A 23,850-nucleotide genomic window follows, 5' to 3' on the forward strand; every position below is an offset into this window, starting at 1 on the left:
TATAATTTGTAACGAGTAACGAGGTGTCCAATGTCGATGTAACGGAGTAAAAGTATACATTTTTTCTTTCAAATGTAGTGGAGTATAGTGGAAGTCCTGATGAATATAAATACTAAAGGAAAGTCAAGATCCTCCCAAAAACGACTTAAGTACTGTAACAGAGTACTTTTACTCCGTTACTTTACACCACTGCTGCTATCCGACCTCTGCAGCTCATCCAGAATGCAGCCTCTCGACTGGTCTTCAACCTACCTACGTTCACTCACACTACACCGGTCCTCCGCTCCCTTCACTGGTTACCAGTTTGGCCTTTTTGAAGCTAATGTACTCACATGATTCTTGATGTTCTGGGTTTGTACCCTCATGGTTGAGTGCACGTATTGTAAATTGCTTTGGATAAAAGCATCAACTAAACGATATGTAATGTAATGTTTGTGCTGTGTTTTTATCTTTTCTACTAGCAGCTTTCCATTTTGCTGAAAGGAGAAATACTGGTTCTGTGCCACTTGAACTGCCTTGACTTTGTGTCTCTGGACAGAAAACTCCTGCTCTCATCTTTTGCATGTTAAAAGGCCTTTAAAACAACAGGGCTGTTGTGCTGGCTGGAGGGGAATGGGAGGAGGAGGAGGATGGGGGGGGTCAGGTCAGGGGCGCGAGCAACATGGGATCAGCACATTCCTCACATTCTCCCACACTGTCATGCTACAGTCAGCTGATTGGAGATTCAGCTTTTGCCTTCATGGAAACCTCGCGACGAAACAGGTGGCACTGCATCTTCGGCATATTTGTCACCAACTGGGTCCCAGGAGGCTGTTCTGTGCCTTTCTGTAAGTGCACGGTCCGCCCTGTAAAGTGTCTGAGCCATAATATACGATCATGAGTTTAAATGTGATCCCTCGGAGTATAATTAACACGCTGTTGGCAACGAATCCACCGCATGATGATCTCAAAACCTCATGCATGAGGTTACACTTTGTTACACTTTTTACACTTGGAGACAGTCTCATGACTTCCATCGAAAGTCTGATGTGTTCACGTCTGCGAAAAGAGCAGCGAGGAAATTAATAGGGGCTTTGTCTTTCTGACGTCACCATTGCTCCCACTGTTGCTGTGCTGTTTATCTTGTTGCAGGAAGCGTGTGCTCTGCATGCTTCTCGCCTGATAACACAACAAACATAGACTGGCACTTACACTGTTGCCACGAGCAAGACCATAACCATGACTGTTACTTAACATCTCTATATAGACGTTGCATGGGGCCATATTCCCTTACCTCCTTCTCTATCTGTCTCTAAACCAACCAGTCGAGGCAGATGGCCGCCCGCCCTGAGCCCGGTTCTGCTCGAGGTTCCTTCCCCACTGTCGCCACGTGCTCGCTCATGTTAGGAACTGTTGAGTCTTTGTGAATAATAATATAAAGAGTCCGGTCTAGACCTTCAATATGTGCTAAGTGCCCTGAGATAACCTCTGTTGTGATTTGGCACTTTATAAATAAAACTGACTTGACTTAACTTGACACTGGGCCAGCGCAACTTCAGCAAAGCAGCCCACTCCCTGCATCTGCTCTCCATCAGTGTGGTATGTGCTAGAGAGTCTTTGATCCCCACCCCCCAACTATACTGTGTGTGTGTCTGTGTGTGTGTGTGTGTGCGCGTGCATACAGGAGGGCGAGACAAACAGACACAGAAAAGACTGTAGTGCTCTTTCACACAGACAATACCCAGTGGATGAAAGCAAAGCGGAAAGAGACAGTGACACAAAAGAGCAGTAAACATTCATTATACCCACAGCTTTAAGGCCGGCCCCCCAGGCCTGTAGTTAAAGGCCCTAATGCTGCTTGATCCATGTGCACAACTGCTGAAGACGCTGGAGTTCACTCCTTTGTACTATTAATGGACAAGTATGTGCAGCTATGAACAGAACCAACAAATGCCACGGATTAATCCAAGTTGTATTGGTTACAAATTTTAAAATACATTGGTTGTATCTTGCTGCAGTGCAGAGTTTAAGTTGCAGTGTAGAGAGTAGAGAGGTGAGTAGATCCACAGGCCCCCGGTGACACCCTACTGCCTTTTGTTTTTATGTCAGGTCTTATTGCACTTTGAAACTGAACACCAGTTCAAACAGGGGGCCATAATTGCAGAGGCCTAGGGGGGCCAGTAGCAGCGAGGGCACCTCCAGCCATGTAGATTCCTGTGAAAACAAGACAGGGGCCGTAAAGTGTTGATGAGATTGCCAGGCCAGAGTGGAGAAGTGGCACATTCATCAGAAAGGCGTGACAACAACTGGACATGTGGGATCCTGGAGGTTGAGAGGTCGTTGAAGTCCTCACTTGAGGTGTAGGCATTTGGTCGCAATATAAAAATCTGTGGGTCCTTCACAGAAGAAAAGATTTCAGTGGGCAGTTAAGTAATTACTGGGTTTTGAGGTTTCTATTGGACCTTATTGCATTTTCTCACATGAACAGGCATCAACTTGAACAACGAGATTTTACAGGGAATAAAATACAAGCATACGCCTGTGGGCATGAAACCGACTTTATCCAAAGGAAAAGATGAGAACAAGAAGCGGGACACCAGCGTGACATCCTTCAAAATGAGCAATGCAAATGTGGAAATAAAACTTACCGAGGTTGTGTAATCAATCACACGCATTAGCCAACTGCAGCAGAATCATAATCAAATAAAGCCCCTGAAAGGGTCCTGGGGAGGCACCAACAGCTAAATTATCTCTATATGTTCCAGGGGATCATCGTTTTCACCATGTGACTCTTGCTCCTGCTCCCTGAGGCCTGTGTGGCTTCATACAGAGGGGTCACATCTGATAGAAATGATGGGATTCTGAAAACTATTTGCTGAGATGGAAGTTTGCCCTTTGATGAGTATACTCTGGGGAGGGTGTGTATAAAACCCTTTTTCTTCAATGTTTTAGGAAACAGGGAGCGATGCAAACATTCAGGAAACTCATGATCCCTTTAAGAATCCCCAGATTGTACCCTTTGTTTACATAACACAAGGGGCGAACCATGTGACCATGTGAGGTGGTGCGAGGACGGAGGTGTACTCCAAGGTCGACAATTTCGTTTACTTAGGAGTTGATTCAATGTAATATAAGGTTATTGTTGTAACGAAGAAACTCAAAAGATTATATCCAACATATTTTTGTCCGGATAAAAGTTCGAGGTGAGAGTTTCTGCGGAGTCCGCCCCCCCTACACAAAGTGGGGAAAGAAGAGAATGGTACGTCCCGGCCCTGCTCTTCGCTGTTTTCGTACGCGCTTCAGTTCCGATTCAACCGCCAACTAAGTTACGTTTTGCGATGTCACGGTGACGAACTTTCCGCGCAGTTAGCCCCCAGAACCCGGGAGAGACTCCACAGCCGCGCGCCGCTGGGACGTACGACCTGAGATGAGCCCGTGTCGTGTCGCACTCGAAGGGAACTCCTGGTGACTCCTGAGCCGCTGCTGTTATCGCCGTGTGGAGAGGACGTACCGCGGAGGAGAGCCTCATGTTTTCGTCGAGCCAAGAGGAGCACTGCGCCCCGTCCAAAGACCCGGTGAAGTACGGGGAGCTGGTGGTGCTGGGGTGAGTCGCGTCCGGGTCTTTCCTTTTTAATGTGTATTTTCATTTGTTTGCTGCTACGACACTTTTACAGGTGGAGGTGAAAGCGAGTGTTTAACTTGAGGGAGTTTCTCGCCGAGCTAACTTAGCTGCGCCACTCGTCCGTTCTGAAGAAGTGCGAATTTGCGTGACTTCGACCAAATCCGCCAACGATTTCTTTTTTCAAACTCAAAAGCTGCGTGAAATAACACGTAAAGTCCCGCCGGAGACATTCATTCGCTCACGTTAACTCCTCAAACCGGACACGTGCACAATCACGACTGTGTACGTTTTTCCCCTTTCAGGCCAGGCGACGTTTCACTGCCTCACAACCGGGAATTAGTCAGTCACAGGTCGCTTACTCGTGAACGTTTCCAGTGAATAGACGCGTCCAGAGCAACTTTTTTTTTTAGCGAGTCAGGTGAAACGAAATCTCACAGTCAGCAGCCCCAACACCGGGCTCCCTCGCTACTTCCCACCATAAAGTTGGATTCGTAGGGGTTGAAGGAATTCGGAAGTGCTAATGGCCCCTTCCCCCAGCCCCTACTGTTCTTCCCTTTTCTTTAAAACACACATTTGTGGCTCAGACCACAAATGAAACTTTACATCTGAACAACAGACTGTTCCCCCTGGTCATTGTTTGTTTTGTTTCCTGAAAGGCCACATCTGACTGATTGATTATAGCTGCATTCAATAGTTTGAGGTCACATGTTTTGCTGGGCTCGATACAGAAGTTGTTTTCTTTACATCCTCTCAGGCTGCTGGTCACATGGTCAAGTAGGGGACCTTAACTGTTACCAGGTTTTTACAGTACCAACCCATGAGTGGGTGATATAGATAAATCACCTTAATCTGTATATATATATATATTGTATGTATGTATGTTGGAAAGTGTTTGTGGATTAAAGTATTAATCATATATCTCTTTCACTTCCAAAATCCATGTACTCAATCACATTTGCTTTGAAAATCTGTTCAAATATTGCCAGATAACACTGATCAGTATTTACAATATTGCCCACAAGGGCCTTATACTAAATAATATCTATACCACAGTATAGATGGTACGGTAAATGGGCTGTATTTATATGGCGCTTTTCTAGTCTTGATGGCCACTCAAAGCGCTTTACAGTACTTTACAGTTTGCCATTCACACACACCTTCATACAGTGCATCTATGGGCAGCACTTAAGATACTGAGGTAGAGACTAATTTGTATTGTCTCCAGTCTACATTGTCATTCTGCCCTTCATCAGAGATCCCAAACTCTCATTGACTTTAGACGTTTTTTTAAAGACAAAGTGCCTTTTCTCTAAAGTAGTGAATACAATGAGCATCTATGCACTATGTCGTTATTTTTAATCTCTACATATCTGTCTGTACTTTTTGTCAAACTGCTTGTTTAGTGCAACAGTCAAAAACCCAAAGATATTCCCTTTACAGTAAAGCACAGAAGCAGAAATCCCCCAACAGCTGAGAAGTTGGAACCAATGACTGAAAGGCATTTTTCCACCAAGAAAAAAGACAAACAATTGCTCACATTGACTGTAATGACTGTTTAATTTGCTGTCAACTTACTATTTGTTTCAAATGTATTGTTGGGTACTGAAAGTTCTCGTCAGATGCCTGGTCAAGTTTTGTTTACTTTTACCGTCATTGGATAGATGCAAGTAATCTGACCATGTTATTGGGGGCACAGTACAGTCTCGACACAATGCAAGTACTGTGCTATGGCTTAATTTGTCTTTGTTTATATAAGTTTATATGAAGCTTTTCTACAATAAAACCATGTGTACGTCTCACTGGAATTACAAGGTGTCCAACAATTGCCATTATTATTTGTTGAAGTGCAACAACAAACCATGGCAGCTATAGACTCTACATGTCTCATCCTGCCACAGAGTAAACACTGGCGAGGCGTTTTCTTTGTTTATGTCAGAACTACGTCAAACCCACTGCACTGTGGTTTTCTGAATGTGTTCTGGAAAAAAACTGCAGCCAGTTATCATTGTAAACAATCATGTTTGTATTGATAAACTGTCAAGGGCAGCAGCTGCAACAGATAATGGAAAACACCTGCTGTGTCATCAGTGATTGGAGTTTTTCCACAACCGAAACTGCTTTGAAAGTTATCACAACTTCAACGTCATTATTTTAGGTGTCTGTGCTGGTTTCAGTCACATTTATGTAGTGTTTGATGAAAGCATTTGTCATGAGATGCCTATGAAGATTATATACCGAGCATGGTAGAGGTTGTGGTTTTGTCCTTCGCCCTCCACCCATACACTCACAGCCATACTGCTTATTACAAGGGACAAAAGTGCTGACTGCTTATTACCACGGGTTGAACATGTGGTGCGTTCAAAGCGGATGCTTTTGTGTTCCCTCTTGACATACAGGCACATATTTGAATCAGATGTGATGGGTGTATAATCACTGCCATGTCATCACATCCTTTTGATAAACCCGATGGTAGACAAGATAGCTAACAGCTTGGAACAAAGCTTGTTTGAGCAGCAGTTCCCTCAGCGGTTTGTTGCCATGACCGAGGTGGCTCTTATTACTTGCATGGCTGCCCCCCATCTCTGCCCGGGTGGATTGGTTTGGTGCTGGTCCGTGAGAGGAGGTGGGGCTGGTGCTGTGTGGGTATCCTGGAAATGAAAGGATGGATTGATCAGGATCCAGCCTTTGCCTCTCCTCAGTTTTCTCTGTCCATTGTGGCCAAGAGACTGGGTCTATTGATTGAACCGTCTCCCTTAAGAAAACGCTCTATAAGGGAAGTGGACAAATCAACTTCAGGGAATCTTTGGTACAAACTGGTGCTGATTTTGTGAGCTGTGATGCCTCTTTCATTCGTCCAGGGAGAAGCGTTATCCTATTGCCTTCCTCAACTCAAGGTCAGAGTGTAGATGGAGCGGGTGTGGTGTCCGTGTGTCATGTGCAAGGTCAGACCAGTCAGACGGATACTCGAGGCCATGGCAGCTTGAATCTGAGTCAGTTGACTGATGCTCTTCTTACTCATGCTGCCATCTGGCTGCCTCCCATGTACTGAAGATGAATTTGATAAGTTTGGATTGACCTCATCTAAAACACAAGCCCATAGTCTTTGTCTCCACTCCTAGGCCATCTTTTGTGACCCTCTAAATCCACCCCGCCTCCGTGTTATGCTAATAGTGTTCCAGCAACTCTTCATATCTCCTCCTCATTCTGCAAACACTGGCCTTTCATGTTAGTATAAGAGGTAGGAGGTGCTGTTGGCTCCTTAGTGCAACCCTGGAGTGAAGGTGATACGCCAGAGTCCTCTAATCCCTGCTTCTAAATTATTGGAAGGTAAATCCACTGTCTGTCTGGCACAGGTCAAAAGGTAAAGCGATCACAATTGTTTTGAGCACAGCTTTATAGAGCCTGTCCTACCTAATAGGACAGAAGCGTTTCCTGGATGACAGAGCATTGTTCCTGAATGCAATGATGAATAATAGAGAGCATGTGTGCCATTGGAGCCATGTTTTATTCTGTCTGCAGTTAGAATCTGTATTTAGGAGGAGAGTTTCCAGGATGGGTTGGATGGAACTGGTTGTCAGTATGTGTAAAGGCCCCATGAAATTTTTACTTTAATCTTGGTGTGCTCCATGTTATGTTAAAATCATTGTCATCAAAATTAGAAGTACAACCTAAAGAGAGGGATATGGGTGATGATTTAAACCTTTTAAAACAATGAAACGGTTTTCTTTCCACTATCATATTGTTATTTGTCTCCTGCTGTCCATGTATTATTTGGAGTTCTGTCCACAGAATCATCTGCCTCCCCAGCTCTCTGTGGGTGACTTGTCCTACAGGCCAGCTTTGTACTGTTCAGACTGGGACCATGTGTTTTCATGCCTGACCAGCCGTGTGTAGACATGGGACAGGTGGACTTGCTTGGGAGGGAAGTGGGGAGCAGCAGAAGGAGGCTTTGTTTACTACTGTAGCATTTGTGTAGCAATCAAAGTGTTGAAATACCAGATTTTGTCGAGGGGGGGTTGGTAATTCCCTTTATGAAATGCGCTGCCTAGCAAACTCAAAGCTTTCAAAACAGTTATTTCCGTTGTGTATAGTGTCTGTTCAGCACACTGTGGTAACATGTGAGTGTGTGACAGAAGGTCTGTGTGTTGGATGGAAGTAGAGCATGGGGTGTCCCAGCTGTAGGAACCAGCCGGTGGATGGGAAGAGGACCAGTGCTACCGGAAGGGGCTCCTTCATTCACAAGGAGCATCCGAGGGTAGAGGCCTCGCAGCAGACTGAAAAGGCAAAACCAGAAACTAGTATTGAGTGAAAATAGAGTTGTCTCTTTGATGCCTCTCCGCTTGTGCTGAGGCTTTGCAGTTGAGATCTTAGAGCTTTCTGTATGTGTGTATAAAATTCAGCTTTGAGAGAATGTGTTGAGCCAGTTCTCCACCCAGACACGTGATGTGATAGCAGACCTGATGTGCATCTTAAAAACCTGTTCCTGCCTGGCCGGGACACGGAGCGAAAAAAGAACAGCTGCCGTTTACACAGGGCTAGCTCGCTGAAATTACAAGCACCAGAGTGCATTATGTAACAAGAGACATTATCCAAGGTAATGCTTAAATTGCTAATAGGGTGCATTAGATTGCCAGTGATGTAATGCGTGGCAAAGCTCCTTTTCAAAATGCACAAATGTTTCTAATTCTCTGTGTTTACTGGTTACATGATCACAAGAACTTTGCCTGTAAATCTCATTAGACACACCTTTTTTCTGAGCTACAAAAACTGTTTAAACATTTTCTTTGGGGATAAAAACTAACTGAATTTGTTGTGCTTTCCCTTCACCCTACCCCCCCTCTGTAACAGGTACAATGGCTCTCTGCCCAATGGAGATCGGGGTCGACGGAAAAGCAGATTTGCGCTATACAGGAGGACCAAAGCCAACGGTGTTAAGCCGAGCACTGTGCACATCCTCAACACACCCCAGGCCAGTAAGGTACAAAATAGATCATGAGATGAATCAGGGATTTAATGAAGAGATTTTCAGAGAGAAGTTACACATTTCAGTTTTACTTTTTAATGTTTATTTTAGACAAAATAATAACCTCAACAGAGTGATGAGTAATGCACTTTGGTACTTTCATATTTTTATTGAACTCAGCTGATTTTAGATCTTGGAAAAACACAAGACTCTTTCAGAGCAGCGGCGTGTTTTCTTTTGAATTATTTCAGTAGCTTATGGAACATGCAGTAAGCCCCTTTACGTTATTGTTGGCAGACCTTAATGTTGACATTTCCAGTACAATAAGGGCAGTTCCTAGCTGGGCCTCAGAGTTTCTTTTTTTCTTTGTGCCAAAGTGCCTGCCAGAAACTGCCCCATCCAGTATAACATGTCTGCCTCTCCTGCATTCCTGCCTTTGGTTCCCAAGCAAAACTGCTAAACAAGCTGGAGGACCTGCTTACCTCTGCACCTCTGTGGGGCCAATATTTCAAACATTTGTTGAGAGTTAGGCTTGCTGGCCGAGGGCCCCCAGGTTCGGGTTACTCTCACCTTGAGGAACTTGACTCCTAAATTCTGCTTAGAGGTTTCTACTTGTGACTGAGGAGTTTTAATCAGTAACCGTGTGTTGTTTCTTTTGTGTTTGTCCCTGCTACTTTAAAAATAAGTTTATTGCTGCCTAGCTCAAGAGCAAAGTATTCTATTTACACTGTTAGTCACAGATTGTTTCAGAGATGGAAACTGCTGTTACCTTCCTTCCCCTTTTTACCAGAGTTCCTCTTGGTCACACTGCTGCCAGGCCTGGGATTAGAGGGTGAACTGAGGAGGAAGTTTTTGCAATAGGCTGGCCCTCCACTCCCAGCTGCGCACATGGTCTAAAATAGCCATTCCTTAAGAGACCAGCAGCGTGGTCTGCTTGATTTGAGCATAGCCATCTTTTTATATTATATTCTATAGCCGTCTCCTTTACCTACTCCTGTTCCTTTACCGTGCAGCGGCCTCGTACATATAAACACTCTGCGGCTGAGATGCAGAGAGGGAAAGCTCACGTGTCCCTGCACACTCTGGTGTTCATGACAGATAACCAGGAGCTCCCATGATGCCACTGCCAGCTCCCCTTTTCAACCTCTGCCTCTGGTTTCTCATCTCCCCTACTCTGAATTACTACCATTTGTGCGTGCGATTTGTTTGCGTTGGCTTTGTTTTGAGGGGGTTGGTTGGGCACATGGTTGTTTTTATTTTTACTCCTTCAGCTCAGGGAGGAGGTGCGTGACATTTTGGAGGCGTGGTGTTTATACAAATATATCTTTCCGTTTAGAGCGCGTATGAACTTCTTTTAGCTGTTGAAACAGGTGCAGCAACACTTGTTTGTAACTGTGCGGACGAGCCGAGGCTGCATGTGATGACGACATTTGTCCCCGTCTGTCTGTGATGTTACAGCAGAGAGTGGCAGTGCTGATGACCCACTTTCTCTCTCTCTCTGTTTCCCTCCTGCACGTGACAAAGAGACAGAGATGGGGGGGGGTTGAAAATGGAATTTGAAGATTAGAGTGGGATGATAGTGGCATGAGGTAGAGTGTAGATGGGAGCTGGGCCTGAGTGGCTTTAACCACCACTTCCAGACGAGCGTGTGTTAACTGAGGTACAGTGCTGGGCAGTTTATGGTCACTGTCATGGGAGTGTGACTTCACACGCTCTTCTTTGTCCCTCTTCCAAAAAATTCCTGCCACAGGGGTTTAGGTAATAATAATATAATAGGTAGTATTAATATAATATATATAATCCTGGGATTTTTTTGATGAGTCAACAACCAGCTGTTGTTGAATTATAGATTGAAAGCCATGCACTTTAAATAGCTGGGCTGGGTTTTCCCCTGTTCTTTTTATTAACTTCAGCAATGATACAATGATTGCATAGAATAGTTCCTGTTTTTGAACCTGTGGAACAGTCACATCTGGTGTTAAAGCCACAGACCAAGACATCACACAGACTTCTCTGACACAGATAAAAAACAGGCGATGTGCGTGTACTTATGTCATCAAGATAAAATGCATTGGATGTGTTTAATGTGTATAATGAGTTGTTCATTTACTTTTATTTCAGGCTGTGAACTGTAAAGGCCAACACAGCATCTCCTACACACTGTCCAGGAACCAGACGGTAGTGGTGGAGTACTGCCATGATAAAGACACAGACATGTTTCAGGTAAAAAACAGTTCATTGAGTTGTGACCTGTAGCTACAGTAAATGAGTCAGGGGTATGACACCACATGGGCACTGAGCAGCGAGACCCTGGTTAGACCTTCTTTGTTTCGCTGCATTGCCGTTGTGTTTTCATTATTCCTTTCTAATGAAGGCATAAAATATCAAAAAAATCTTAAATATTAAGCAAAATACAGTTAAAAAGCCAGTTCAATGGCACTTTTGTATGTAAGGATTGTTTAGGATCCTCTACATTTGTTTTATTGCACATATTATGATCTTTCCCCCTCTTGAACCTAGTCATCTACAAAAGGAGAGTGTGTGTCTAGTGTGTGTGTATACTCAGCTGTTCTGTCTGTAGCATTAATCTGAATGTACAGCAAGGAGATGATGACAACAGGGGGAGGTTAGCACTGAAGACACATGCTTCACATTCAGGCTTGTATTTATTCTCTGTCTTTTAAACACTGAATAATTGGAAATAAAGACACGGCAGAGAATGGTAGCCTTTCAAAAAAGACTTCAGCATAATTTGAGATTTTAAAAAGTAAGGAAGCAAAAAGGGGAAATGTTTATTTTTACCTCTGTTTGTTCAGCTTCTGGATTTTTTGGACATGTTTTCAGTGTTGAACTCTGTGGTCTGTATAAAATGAGCCTGAAATATTCTTTTTTGAGGGGGGGCGGGAATAGAAACTGGTTTTCCCCTCTGAGATGTAGTGATATAACAACATGCGGCTGTACAGAACTTTGTGTCCCAGTGTATCGTGTCTCAGCATTTTTTATTACACCCGCACGCACAAGGCAACGTGATGTCAAACTGCCACAAAGTGTCAAAAAGGCTGAGCAGCCAGGAAACAGAAGAGTTCAGAGTTCAATCGTCTGCAGGGAATTAAAAAGAAACCACCGCCAGCGTCCATGTTCATGCCAGTGTATCGACAAGAGATCACAAGAAACTGCACAACAATATGATATGATATGATATTGATTCCTTATTGTGTTTTTAGATTGGGCGTTCCACAGAGAGTCCCATAGACTTTGTGGTGACTGACACAGTAGCAGGAGGCCAGGAGGGAGAGGAGACTCCCATCACACAGAGCACCATCTCCCGCTTCGCCTGCCGGGTCGTCTGTGAGCGCCTCCCTCCCTTCACTGCCCGCATCTATGCAGCCGGGTTCGACTCCTCCAAAAACATCTTCCTTGGGGTAATTACTAGTTAGTGTATGATGGTAGATGTCCAGAATCTTTATCTCCCTTGCAGTCTATATTTGTAAGCACAGAAACAAATGTACTTTCTCTTTATTGGTAGCATTTTGTTTATGTTTTTGATACGTTGTTTTTTTGTTGTTATGTTTTTATCTCTGCCGTGTAAGGTGACCTTGAGTGCTCTGAAAGGCGCCTATAAATAAAATGTATTATTATTGTTATGCAAAGAAGTGGAATTCCACACAGCATGCATCAGTCTGCATCATCTGTGCTCTCTGTGTCCCCTACAGGAGAAAGCTGCTAAATGGAAAAACCCTGATGGTCACATGGACGGCCTAACAACCAATGGCGTGCTGGTAATGCACCCCAGGGGTGGATTCACAGAAGAGTCCAAACCCGGCGTATGGAGAGAGATCTCTGTTTGTGGGGACGTTTACACACTGAGAGAGACCCGCTCAGCACAGACCCCCGGCAAACTGGTCAGTGTCTTCAAACAAACCCTGGACATGTACAGCAGCTTTAAATGTCACTGTGACATATCCGAAGCATCACAGAGTATACTGTTAATAACTTGTGTCTGCTACATCACCCTCTGCAGGTGGAGATTGAGAGTAATATACTGCAGGACGGCTCCCTGGTGGATCTATGTGGAGCTACTTTGCTGTGGCGTACAGCAGAAGGCCTCTTCCACACTCCCACCCAAAAACACCTGGAGGCTCTCAGGCAGGAGATCAACGCAGCACGGCCCCAGTGTCCCGTAGGCCTCAACACACTCGCCTTCCCCAGCATGCAGCGCAGCCGTGCCCTTTCCTCCCTGGAGGACAAGCAGCCTTGGGTGTATTTGACGTGTGGCCACGTGCACGGTTACCACAACTGGGGCCACCGTTCAGAGCATGAGGCCAGCACCCAGCGGGAGTGTCCCATGTGCCGGATGGTGGGGCCGTATGTACCACTGTGGCTGGGCTGCGAAGCGGCCTTCTACGTGGACACAGGTGCCCCCACGCATGCCTTCGTACCATGTGGACACGTGTGTTCAGAGAAGTCCGTCAAGTACTGGGCGGAGATCCCTCTGCCTCACGGCACCCACGCTTTCCACGCCGCCTGCCCCTTCTGTGCCACACAGCTCAACCTTAGTCAGGGCTGTCTCAAGCTAATCTTCCAGGGCCCTGTGGACTGAGCGGAAGGGTCCTGCTCTGGCAGAAGAGATTAGATGGGAATGCCAACATGCTGTGAAACTGTTCAGATTATTTTGTGCTTTCTTTTGTTCATGTAAACCAGCTGTGGGTAGGAGTAAGTCTTCTAAACCTCTGGTCATATACTGTGGATTCTGCACAACAGAGAGCCATTACACATTGTTCAGGGCCTCTTGGGGCTGTTTGGATGGCCACTGTGGGATACAGAGATGTGGAGCACATTGGACCACAGATCCCTGGCTCTGCCAGACTGAAATACTGTTTTCAGCTGTCCTGCCAACCAACCGCTTTAAATACGGCTCCAGCACTGGGCTGTTTAAACTACAATGCCTGCTGGTTTTCCATCAGAGGGCAGTAGGATTAAGGTTGTAGAAGGAATGAATCGTTTTTACTCATGAATCAGACTCAACCAGATAATAGCGAGCAGGGGTAGTTGGGGAAGGAAGGATTTATAGTCTAGTTCCTGAAGGGTCTGAGACAAAGTTTTTACAAAGCCAGACAGCTGGACTGTTGGCTGGGAGAAACACCAGGAGAAGTTTGGGGTCTAATTCTAATGGATGACTAGTTAATTGCTCCCCATTGACCTCTCAGCCTTAACCCCTGATCCAAACCATGTAACTCCAGAGGTGGCTTCCATTTACTCAACAAACTTTGAGAGGGGGGGGGGTATTTGTCATTTAACGTTGGGGATATTTTTTCATAAATGAGAAAAGATATTTTATTGAAGGCAAAGAAAGAAGTCATTTTTCATACAGAAGACAAAATAGAATGACAACCCACGTGGATTCTCCTCCACATTTTTATCTGACAGAAGAGGTATTTTACTACACTGAGGCCCTTGTACTGTTTCCTAATGCAAATGTTAATATATTTTTCTCCTGCATAAATAGTGTGTGCAAGAATGTTCCGAGTGTGTGCGTGCATGTGTGAGTGTGTGCGCGTGTTGGACTGTGTGGGTGCCCACGGGCCTTTTGGTTTGCATCGCCCTGCATCATCTCCACCCAATCCCACTGCCCCCCCTCCCTTATCCCCCCTCGCTGTGATCTCGCCCACCTCCCAAAAGAGAGAACACAGGAATTAAAACCAAGCTCCGCAGGGTCTGACAATGAATGTACACATACACATTGACTCTCCTCACTGGTGGTGCTTCACATATACAACCCGCTTACTCATTATCTGTGCTGTTAAAGGTACAGGTAATGCCTATTGGAACTGTACAAGCACATGACGTAACCACGCCTGCTTGCAAGCCGGCTAGCTTGCTGCGCCCCCTACCCTACACACACACACACACACACACACACACACACACACACACACACACACACACACACACACACACACACACACACACACACACACACACACACACACACACACACACACACACACACGTACTGTATTCAGTCTGCACTGTTGTTAGCTTTATCCCACGCTGGGCCTGATCCAATGATTTCTACGCTCGCAAACCTGGGCACGGTCTCAGCAGCACTCAGAGATTATACCAAATATAAGGAGGAGCTGTTTTTCTCTCCTCACATGCAAGATGTAAACCCAAACTGCTGCTGTGCCGAGTGTTGACAGGCTCTGGATTACAGTCGAGGCTGTTCACTTGCATGCACCAAGCTCCATGGGGAATAATGATATTATCGCACACAAAGCCAAACTTGGTGAGGTTCCGTCGTGTGAGGATGAGTCAAGTTGTCCAAAACAAAGCAGCAGATGAATTGAAACTAAAGAATCTGGGACGAATCTGCACGTTCTGCGGTGTTAGCTTAGCAGACTGTGCCCATATGTCAAGTGTAGTCGCAAGCATTAATTCTGACGCTAGTTCATCAAATACAATAGTGAGCATTAAAGTTATGAGATGTGACCGTCACGTTTGTATTTTACCCTTGGAATATTCTCCCAAAGTTGTGAAATGGATAAAAGAGATGCTAAGGGTGCAGAGTCCACCATGATTAAGGGCTCTGAGTCGTCACTAAAAAAAAGATAGCATCTCCACAGTAGTGGTTGAGTATTTTCCTTTCTGGTTCCTTCCTTAGAGAAACATACTAAGCATTCTTAAAAAGTATCTGCAGCATTACGCCTCACTCAAACCACAGAGTGTTTCCAAATCGCTCGACTTCTCCAGATTTTATGTAACTGCCGCACCGGGTCGAGAACTAAGCCACATGCTGTACAGTAGCATTCCTTTCTAACACTTTCAGCTCCGACACCGTGCCCGCTGCTTAAGACCGCGTTCTGTAACAGCTGCAGAGTAGCTGCCTCAAACATTCCTCCTTGGTAAACATGGGTGGGGCCCTCAGTTCACCCAAGGGCTTGTTCTATGATTTTTGTCTCCTACAGGAACTCTGTACACAAGCCATACAAACGCACTGATGCTCCCAATGCCTCTTTTGCAAAGAATAAAATATTTTTTAAAAACACGCCCCAGTGAGTCGGTTGTCTCTGATTTTAGGCCTCATGACGTTAACGTTCTAAGACACTGCTTTAAAAAAAAACAAAAGGTACAAGCAATTATTGAGAATTTGCTCCTTTTTTTTATTCATCCGCTGGCTTTGAACTGCAGACGTCTCCGCTGCGATCACACAGCGCAGCGTACGTTTTATCACAGTTACATACGTGTTTCATCATTCTCTGCTATCTTGGTCAACAAAAAGGCTCTGAATGTTGATTAGTGCCATCAAACAGTACATTTTTAAGATAAGGGAAAGAGTTTTCTTGAAGTGTTTTTTTCTTTTCTTCTTAAGTCCTTCATTTCATATTCTAATCTTATCAACCCTATCTTAATGTTTACCACAGGAAGTGATTGCATGAGAAACCCTGGTGTGCTGGTCAGGCTGTAGTTCCCCTCTGTAGCCGCAGGAGGGCACTATTTCCTCAACAATAGAGATATTGGCACCAACTACAGAGCCTGCGGCATCCAGGAGCCAAGAGCACAGAGATGAGAAATTGAAGTTTGATGTTTGTTTTTCTTTATTATGAAAAAGACGTGTAAATGCATCTGAATGAAGATCAACTGAACTAAATAAATTGACATGCCTCTGCATACAGGCCTGAAAATCTTCTATATGTGCAATTAGTGGACTGGGGGGGGATCTATATATTTATAGTTGAGCATTAATCTTGAGCATTTCAAATGTCTTTGCCTTTGCTTCTTTTCCCCCAAATTAATTATACTGCCTTTAGATTTATTTTAGTTTTAAAACCAGGCGTCGCACATAAAACATTCCTAGGAAAAAAAAAACTGCACATTTGTGAGCAATTTTTAGCTTTTTATTTTTCTGTGCATGCAAAAAAAAAGGAACATTTTCCACGACAACGACGATGATGACATTTTCCATCACTTTGCCTGTGACTTCATCTGCTCTATAATAAGGGCACATGAAAGGGATTTAAATACATAACATGTCAGTTAGGCGTGTGGAGAGAAACGGAGCTGTGGGACGCCGTGCTTCCTAATTAACATTTCTGCAGTAGATGTGAGATGAGTTCATGTGTCGGCACACTCGCCTGTTTTCCTGAATGACAGAAAAGACACTGAAGGTGACAGCATGCTAATTTCGAGATCGCTCAGTGGCTCCCCTGCCTTAAGCAGGGCAGGGTTATGCAAATAAAGTGCAATGGTACAATATTTTTTTTATTTATTTCTCCAGCCAGCTTCCCGGATGAGAAGTAAGATCCATGTGCTGCACTGATGCTTGTCTAGATTGATACGAACCAAACTCTATTATCACCTTTGGCATCCTAATTAACTTCTAGGAGTCACAAACAACACTTTTCAAAGAACTTCATTTCACTGGATCATATTTCAGCTGCGTTTATATTTGGATAAATAGCACTTGCCTCCATATGTTTCCTTTTGAAGGGAAAGGGAACGGCACATGATGTTCTCAGGCTCCTCGCAGCCTCAGAGGGCTTTTCAAACAAGACCCACAATGCACGATCAAAGCGCTGTAGAGGAAACACAACCGCTGTCCAACCCCTTAAAAACCCACATATGTTGCTGGTTTAATGTGGACATTGGGAAAACGGCACACACCAGAGGCACAGCTATGATATTTGGACCGACAGTTTGTTAAGGGAAGAAGTGAAGTGGGGAGAGATGGCGTATTGGTGGACACACTGAATACACTTTTAACTTCTGCTTTAATTTAGTGCTGCACTTCTACAAAGATGAGGAATCAGAGGAGACAGAAAGAACTAGAATGGCAGCTGACTAAGGCCCAACAGGCCCCTTAAGTTCAATCAAGCTGCATCGAAAGTCCCACTATCATAGACATCAGGTTCCGAAATGTGCCTGATTTTTTTTCATCAACATTCTTCAATTATTCCCAGGAAAAAACAATATCTCGCTAATCTTGCTTATACAAACAACTAGGCAGGGGTGAAAACATTGGCAGAGATATAATCAAAACTGAACTGAACTGAATACCCTGACAACTCCCACAAAATCCCATAATGCAACTCAATGGCACTGTTATCAGTGGCTGAGGAGAAGTGGTCAAGACGTGCAGACTGACCCGTGTTGCAGTCTTTCAAAGACCTGGCAGGTTTAAGCTACATTTACCTTGATAAGTCATAAGAAGGGAAGAGTAAAGTTATGTGAATTCACATGGAAGAAGGTAGACTGTGTCAAAGACTTTCATTTAAAATGTTCATTTGCATGATGAGAAGTTATATGACTAGACTGATTCCATTACTGGATACCATTACTTTCTACATGAACTGTGAGCAGACCTGATCAAACAGACCATACACACGGAGGCCACATTACAAATGTACATAAAGCTTTAAACTGTCATGAGCACATGAGCATAAGCAAACAAACAAGGACACGAAACAGTCTCATGAGCCTTTGTTCTTATAGTTTGAGAATCATATGTAACAGTATCTTCAGAAATGTGTTGCTGTGTGGTCCTGCTGTGTTTCCTCTGTTACTGCTGATGTTTATGCATTAAACTAAATGACTGTTGGGAAAGAATGGCATCATGAAAATATTTGAAAACTGTTTACTTTAAAATGTAAAACAGATATTTCCTTCTCAAAGTTCCCCCCTGACAACGCATTATATTACGTTGGAATATAATGTGCAGCAGTTAAACTGTCACCCAGCTTCACGTTCTCAAAGTTCCATAAGCTGCATTTGAAGGGTTCATCCCTTTACTTTCCTCCCTGAGACCAAACATGCGAGATGCCACAGGTGTCTGTGGGCCGAGCGCCAAGCTGTCAGCAGGACACCTCAGCCTGGCAAGGTGAGGGCGGCAATATTCACCTCAATTACCCAGCATGCAACTGAGGCAAATTATACGCAGATCATCATCTGTAACTGGCAGATAGGGCTCTTCTTCCACTCGTGGCAATTAAAGCAACAGCACATACAAACCACTCAGGAGCAAAACATTTAGTTTTCTAATCTCCCGGCAAATTGGGCTGCCATGTGCACGGTGGCACGTTCGGTTGCCGCTGTTACCTCCTCACTGCTCCTGTCCTGCGTTGGTCAGTCGTGCGGATTGTTTTCATCATTTGCTGCACAGATATTCTGCTTTACTTTCTCCTCCGTCCAGGCCAGAGGTCAAACTGCTCACACGGGACCGGCGTCAGAGCCGATCTTGTCTTTTCCTATTTTTCTGCTGTTGCTTTGGGGGGGGGGGAGGTTTGCAGCAGTAACATTACACATTTCAAAGCTGTGTGCTGTGCAGTTTGGAGAGGATTATGATTATATCAGGCCTATTTACTATTTCATGGGGCTCTTGATGATACTTTGTGCTCGGGCCTACTCAGCTTATTACTTTCCCAATGAATAACAAATGAGTTGTCAAATAAAAAGGCAAGTAAACACGGGCTAAAGAGACACTGATGCCAATATTTCACGAGAACATATGAGGAGGGAAATCAACCACTGAATTCAAGCGACGAAAGTGGTGGAGGAGCGTGTACGTCTCTGAACCCGTCATGGCCTCTCTCTCCCGTCTGCTCTTACGCAGGCACACGTGGCGTCTTGCCTACTCATCCAAACAAGGGGCCAAATTACTTTAATTATGGAGTAATTGCAGTCTTGTGTTAATTAAATCTTTATCAGTTGAAGTAAGTGGATTGCTCCCACATGGAAACCATGCAGCGACGTGCTGTCTTGCTTCAAACCCCCCCTCCTCCTCCATCTCTGTCTAAAAATGTCTTTTCTTCGCAGCCTCACCCGGCTCTCCCCTCTCCCTCACCCCTGGGTCTCGCACTGAAATGATTGGGATTATAACGTCATTTCGGGGGGAAGGAGAGTTGTTTAACCAACTCTGTCAGTAGCCAGCTGATAGAGTTGGCAACCCCCCCCCCCCCCCCCCCCACAAAAAAACTATAACAAACATGATGGCGCCGAGAGAGAGGGAGTGTCCTCCACTGGCAGATGAGATACAAGATTTATCTTAGGTTCCTGGTGTTTGACAAAATTGAATCCTCTCATTTTAATTGCTCTCGACTAGGTGTGCTGCTCCTGGCGATGGAAACAGGAGCTCTCTGTGTCCGTCCCCTTGTTCTCCGCAGACTATTTTGTTCCATTGTGCAAAGTGCCGATTATGATTTGCTTTATCCTCGTCATCTATCTTATTTAGGAACATTTAGATAGCCACATGGTACAAAGGAACAGCGGTCCGCCTTGTTATTACGTGCGTTTGAGTCCCCTGCCTCCTGTAATGAGAACAGGATCACAGCAGAGAATTAATCTCTCTGAAGACTTACTCACCGGTTCAAGGCCTCACTACATGGACACTTTGCAGAAAATGGAAGAAAAGTGGCTTGTTTTGTTTGAGCTCTAAAGGCTTTTGATACGAGCAATATTAATACAGCGCGTGTGTCTCACAGCTTTCGCTCCACACTTTTTAATAATGATTATAATACATTTATTTGATGGCGCCTTTCTTAACACCCAAGGACACCTCACAAGACATCACATACAAACGCAGGAATAATGAACTCTTTGTGGAGTTCTGGCCTCTGGGACGTATTTTCAATGTTTACTAAAACAAAAACTGATGCAATTAATTATTTTTTAACCTCAGACTCATTGGCGTTGGCTCATTTTCTGTGAAGACACGTGTATGTGTGAGAGAGAGAGAGAAAGTAAAATTACTGATCTAAGTATTTTCATCAATCTCGGTTACGGCCTGTTTTGACACATTATAAATGCATCCAATGCAAGAAATACATATGCAGCACATACACAGCAAAATTCTGCCCTTCACGATGTGTGTAGACTGGAATGAATGTATTCAATTTCAAACCAAGGTCAAAGAAATAAATATTAACAGTGATGAAAAACAATGTTTCATATGTAATTGTTTTCTTTTATTACATTTTATCACAAACTTTTATTGATAAATGGGATCAAACAGAAGTAAATGGCGAGTATCAGCCGTACCATCTGTATTGCTTGTGGTTAGTATCAGGTAAACATCTTTAAAAACCCAATAATGCTCTGAGTCCACCATACCAGCAAACATCGGCATGAACACCACAGAAGTTTTATAGTAAATGGTTCTAATTAGTTCAGGAGGCAAAGACACCTAACAATACATAGAGAGTAGGATGAGGTCATGTTGGTTAAGCTGATTCAGATTGAGATTTGAGATTGAAAAGAATCCAGATAGAACCCAGCTGATGGATGTGAGGTGGTGTCCAGGATGTTGCTCCGTGTTTTTCAGAGTAAAAGAACAGGGTGACGTTTTTGCAGGATAGAAATAAGTGGATCCCCAGAGTGATATATGTTCATCATTAGTTTCAATAGAACAACATTTATAAATCTGAATGATCATTTTCACTATCTACTGTGTCAGAATGGGCCTAAAATCTAGTATATTCACATATTACTGTTATATTACTAATGCTGTTATTCAAACAAGCACCGTTGTTCATTTGCAGTCCCTGAATCACAAATGCACAAATGCAAATGCCACAGTTTTGTCTGATGGACACTGTCGGTGCTGTTCAGTAGCGAGAATGTTTATGTGACAACGCACGGCTGGAATTGGGGCTGTGAAGCAGATTCAAAAAGGGCTTAAGTGGATTACACCTCATTTCAAGGATGCTTAAGGTAAGATTAAAACAGATATGGGGTAAGTGAGGAAAATACAAAATCAAATAGATTGAATTTCACTCAGTGGTCTCGTGAGCCGCTTGCTCATGTATGGATATCCTGTTTGTATTTGTGAGCCTAAAAAGAATCAGCAAATGGTGTGAGACAATATGTAGATTGTTAATGTAAAAACACACACACACACACACACACACACACACACACACACACACACACACACACACACACACACACACACACGCTTCAAACAACAGTTTTGCTCTGTTGGACCGTCACAATTCACCATTAATGCCCTTTCTTATCTCATGCTACAAATCCCCAGAGCCGGAACATTAGAACTCTCTAATCACACACACTGGCACATATTGAGCATGTGTACATGCACTCTAGCACCACACACACACACACACACACAATCACACACCTCACATATAATCTGAAAAGATAATGAATTTAATACCACTGCTGTTACAGTCAACTAATGTTTGTTAATAGCCTGGTGCCATATGGAACGAGGGCCTCAGCCATGTGGGTAATTCCTCTTTTTGGACAAGCTGTCAATAAAGAGGGGCCTTGCGTTTTTCTGGACGCACGGGGTCGAGGGAGGGGAGGCTGGGAGGATGCGCTTAATCCAGCAGACTCTCTAATGATCCCTCCGCCTCCAGTCCGAGCCACAGGCCTCGATGAATGTGCTCGCAGCCTCGTGTTTATCTCTGCTATCAGAGTGAGAATATTCACTTCCTCCATTCAGGGTTTGAGCTGCAGTGCGGCCGGGCCTGGGCGCAAGGCCTCTGGTTGTCTGTGTGGCGATTGGGAGGAGGAGGAGGAGGAGGAGGAGGGGTGGTGTTGGTGTTGGGTGGAAGCAGTAGTTTTAAAGAGAGAAGACTTCATGACGTGCCTGATTACCCCCCACCTCCCGCCATCTTCCCAAATTCACTGCATCTCCTCCCCACATCCCTCTGCCAGCACTGCAGCCCAGCGGATAACCGAGCGTGGATTAGCAGTGACATCACACTGAGGAGACGGCTGAGCCCGAGTGTGAGGAAGCGTGAGCGCTCGGGTGTGTGTGTCAGATGGGAGTTATATGTGTGTGTTCAAGACTGATTAGACGGCGAGGGTGGTGGTGAGAGGGAAGCGAGGATTAGAGAGCCATCCGAGAGTTGGCTAGGTGCTGACACCACTCCACCTCACCAAGGGCTCAATTTACTGAGGGATCAGACTCATTTATGGTGGGCTGGGATTATTATCAGTTCAATAGGGCAATTTCTTTATTACAGTCACCCTTCAACCTGTGAAATATGGACACTTGTGAGACATTTATGAGTGCATGTATCTGGCTTCGCTTCTAATCTGGTGCCTCGCTGCTGCAATTAATGGTGTGTGAGCAGCAGGTATAGCATAAGCTCTAATGATCTCTCTTATACAAACTCTAAAGGTAAAAGGTATTTTTATATACAGGCAGATAACAATTGAACTGTTTTTGATTTGTTTTTAGGGAAGTTTGGTCACGAAAAAAACATCAGTTGGGATTTTCAAACAAATCCATCCATTGTACAGAGGGCCGTGATGATTATGGCTTTTTTCAGGCCTCCAAATTTGACAATGCAGGGATCTTTGTCGCTGAGGTTGCACAGTCATACTCCGTCCCAACCTGAGATCACCCAACCTGATGTTTCTGAATATCCTGAGGTCTAGAATCAAATGTAGAGGTGCCTGAGTATTTGCAGTGGCTGCTCCTCACATCTAGATCAGTTTATCTTCATATCAGAACCACTCAGACCCTAGTGACATTTAAATTACTGCTAAAACACCACCTCACCTGCTTTCCTTTTCAAGGTGGAGACCTTGATTTCATCTGCTATCGTGCAATATATTTAATCCTCAAATATTTATTGTGTTTAACGTTGTACTGTTTGTTGTATTTTCTAATCATGCTCTGTGTTTATATATTTTCTCATATCCTTTTATTGTTCATTTTATGCCTTGTTGGTCAAATAGGTTTTTTCAAACATGCTTTATGAATGAACTTTGACTATGTTTCAGTTTGGATTTACCTAGGATGTCAACACTCAGTATTGAACCTCTTGCAATGCATTGGTTCTTAAACTAATACTAATTACTTCCATGGTTCATTTAGCTTGTGAGTGAATGGACACATGAAATAAGATCTGATTCAGAACTAAGACAGTGGGTTCACTCTTTACTTTAGAAACAGCTGCTGACCAGAAAAAAAACCCTAAATCATTCAGTTGCTCCAGAGCTTTCGATCAAGTCACACGATCTTCCTCAGCAGATGGAATTATAAGAGGGAAAATAAGAAATATAAATGTGGAAAATTCCATTAATACACAGATCCAAACTTATTTTTGGACTTTGGACACAGCACTTGACCACATTCTTCAGAGTATGATCACTTTTCATAGATAAACTCATGCAAACATTAATAGTAGGCTTAAAAAACAAAGCTGAAGTAAGATAGAAAGATACTTTATTGATCCTGAGGGACATGTAAACATCCAGCAGCTCTTAAAACAGTCAAACACAAGAGTATAAGAAAATAAAAGGTCAAAATAAGTTCACT

At 44.0% G+C, this 23,850-nt stretch overlaps 1 protein-coding gene across 2 annotated transcripts; it reads left to right on the plus strand.

The window, feature by feature from the left end:
* The first annotated feature begins 3,263 nt into the window (after window positions 1-3,263).
* Window positions 3,264-16,230, plus strand: peli2 (pellino E3 ubiquitin protein ligase family member 2). Of its 2 annotated transcripts, none has more exons than XM_034576170.1 (6): window positions 3,264-3,583; window positions 8,450-8,570; window positions 10,686-10,787; window positions 11,789-11,986; window positions 12,278-12,466; window positions 12,586-16,230. In XM_034576170.1, exons 1-6 carry the CDS (start codon window positions 3,507-3,509, stop codon window positions 13,162-13,164), a joined length of 1,266 nt encoding a protein of 421 aa, XP_034432061.1. In that variant the 5' UTR covers window positions 3,264-3,506; the 3' UTR covers window positions 13,165-16,230. The 2 variants fall into 2 exon arrangements, with proteins under 2 accessions (XP_034432061.1, XP_034432060.1); XM_034576169.1 differs by having other exon boundaries at window positions 3,265-3,583; window positions 8,450-8,579.
* Window positions 16,231-23,850: the final 7,620 nt, after the last annotated feature.

Source organism: Hippoglossus hippoglossus, chromosome 22, assembly GCF_009819705.1.
Source record: "Hippoglossus hippoglossus isolate fHipHip1 chromosome 22, fHipHip1.pri, whole genome shotgun sequence".
In the NCBI taxonomy this organism is placed as follows: domain Eukaryota; kingdom Metazoa; phylum Chordata; class Actinopteri; order Pleuronectiformes; family Pleuronectidae; genus Hippoglossus; species Hippoglossus hippoglossus.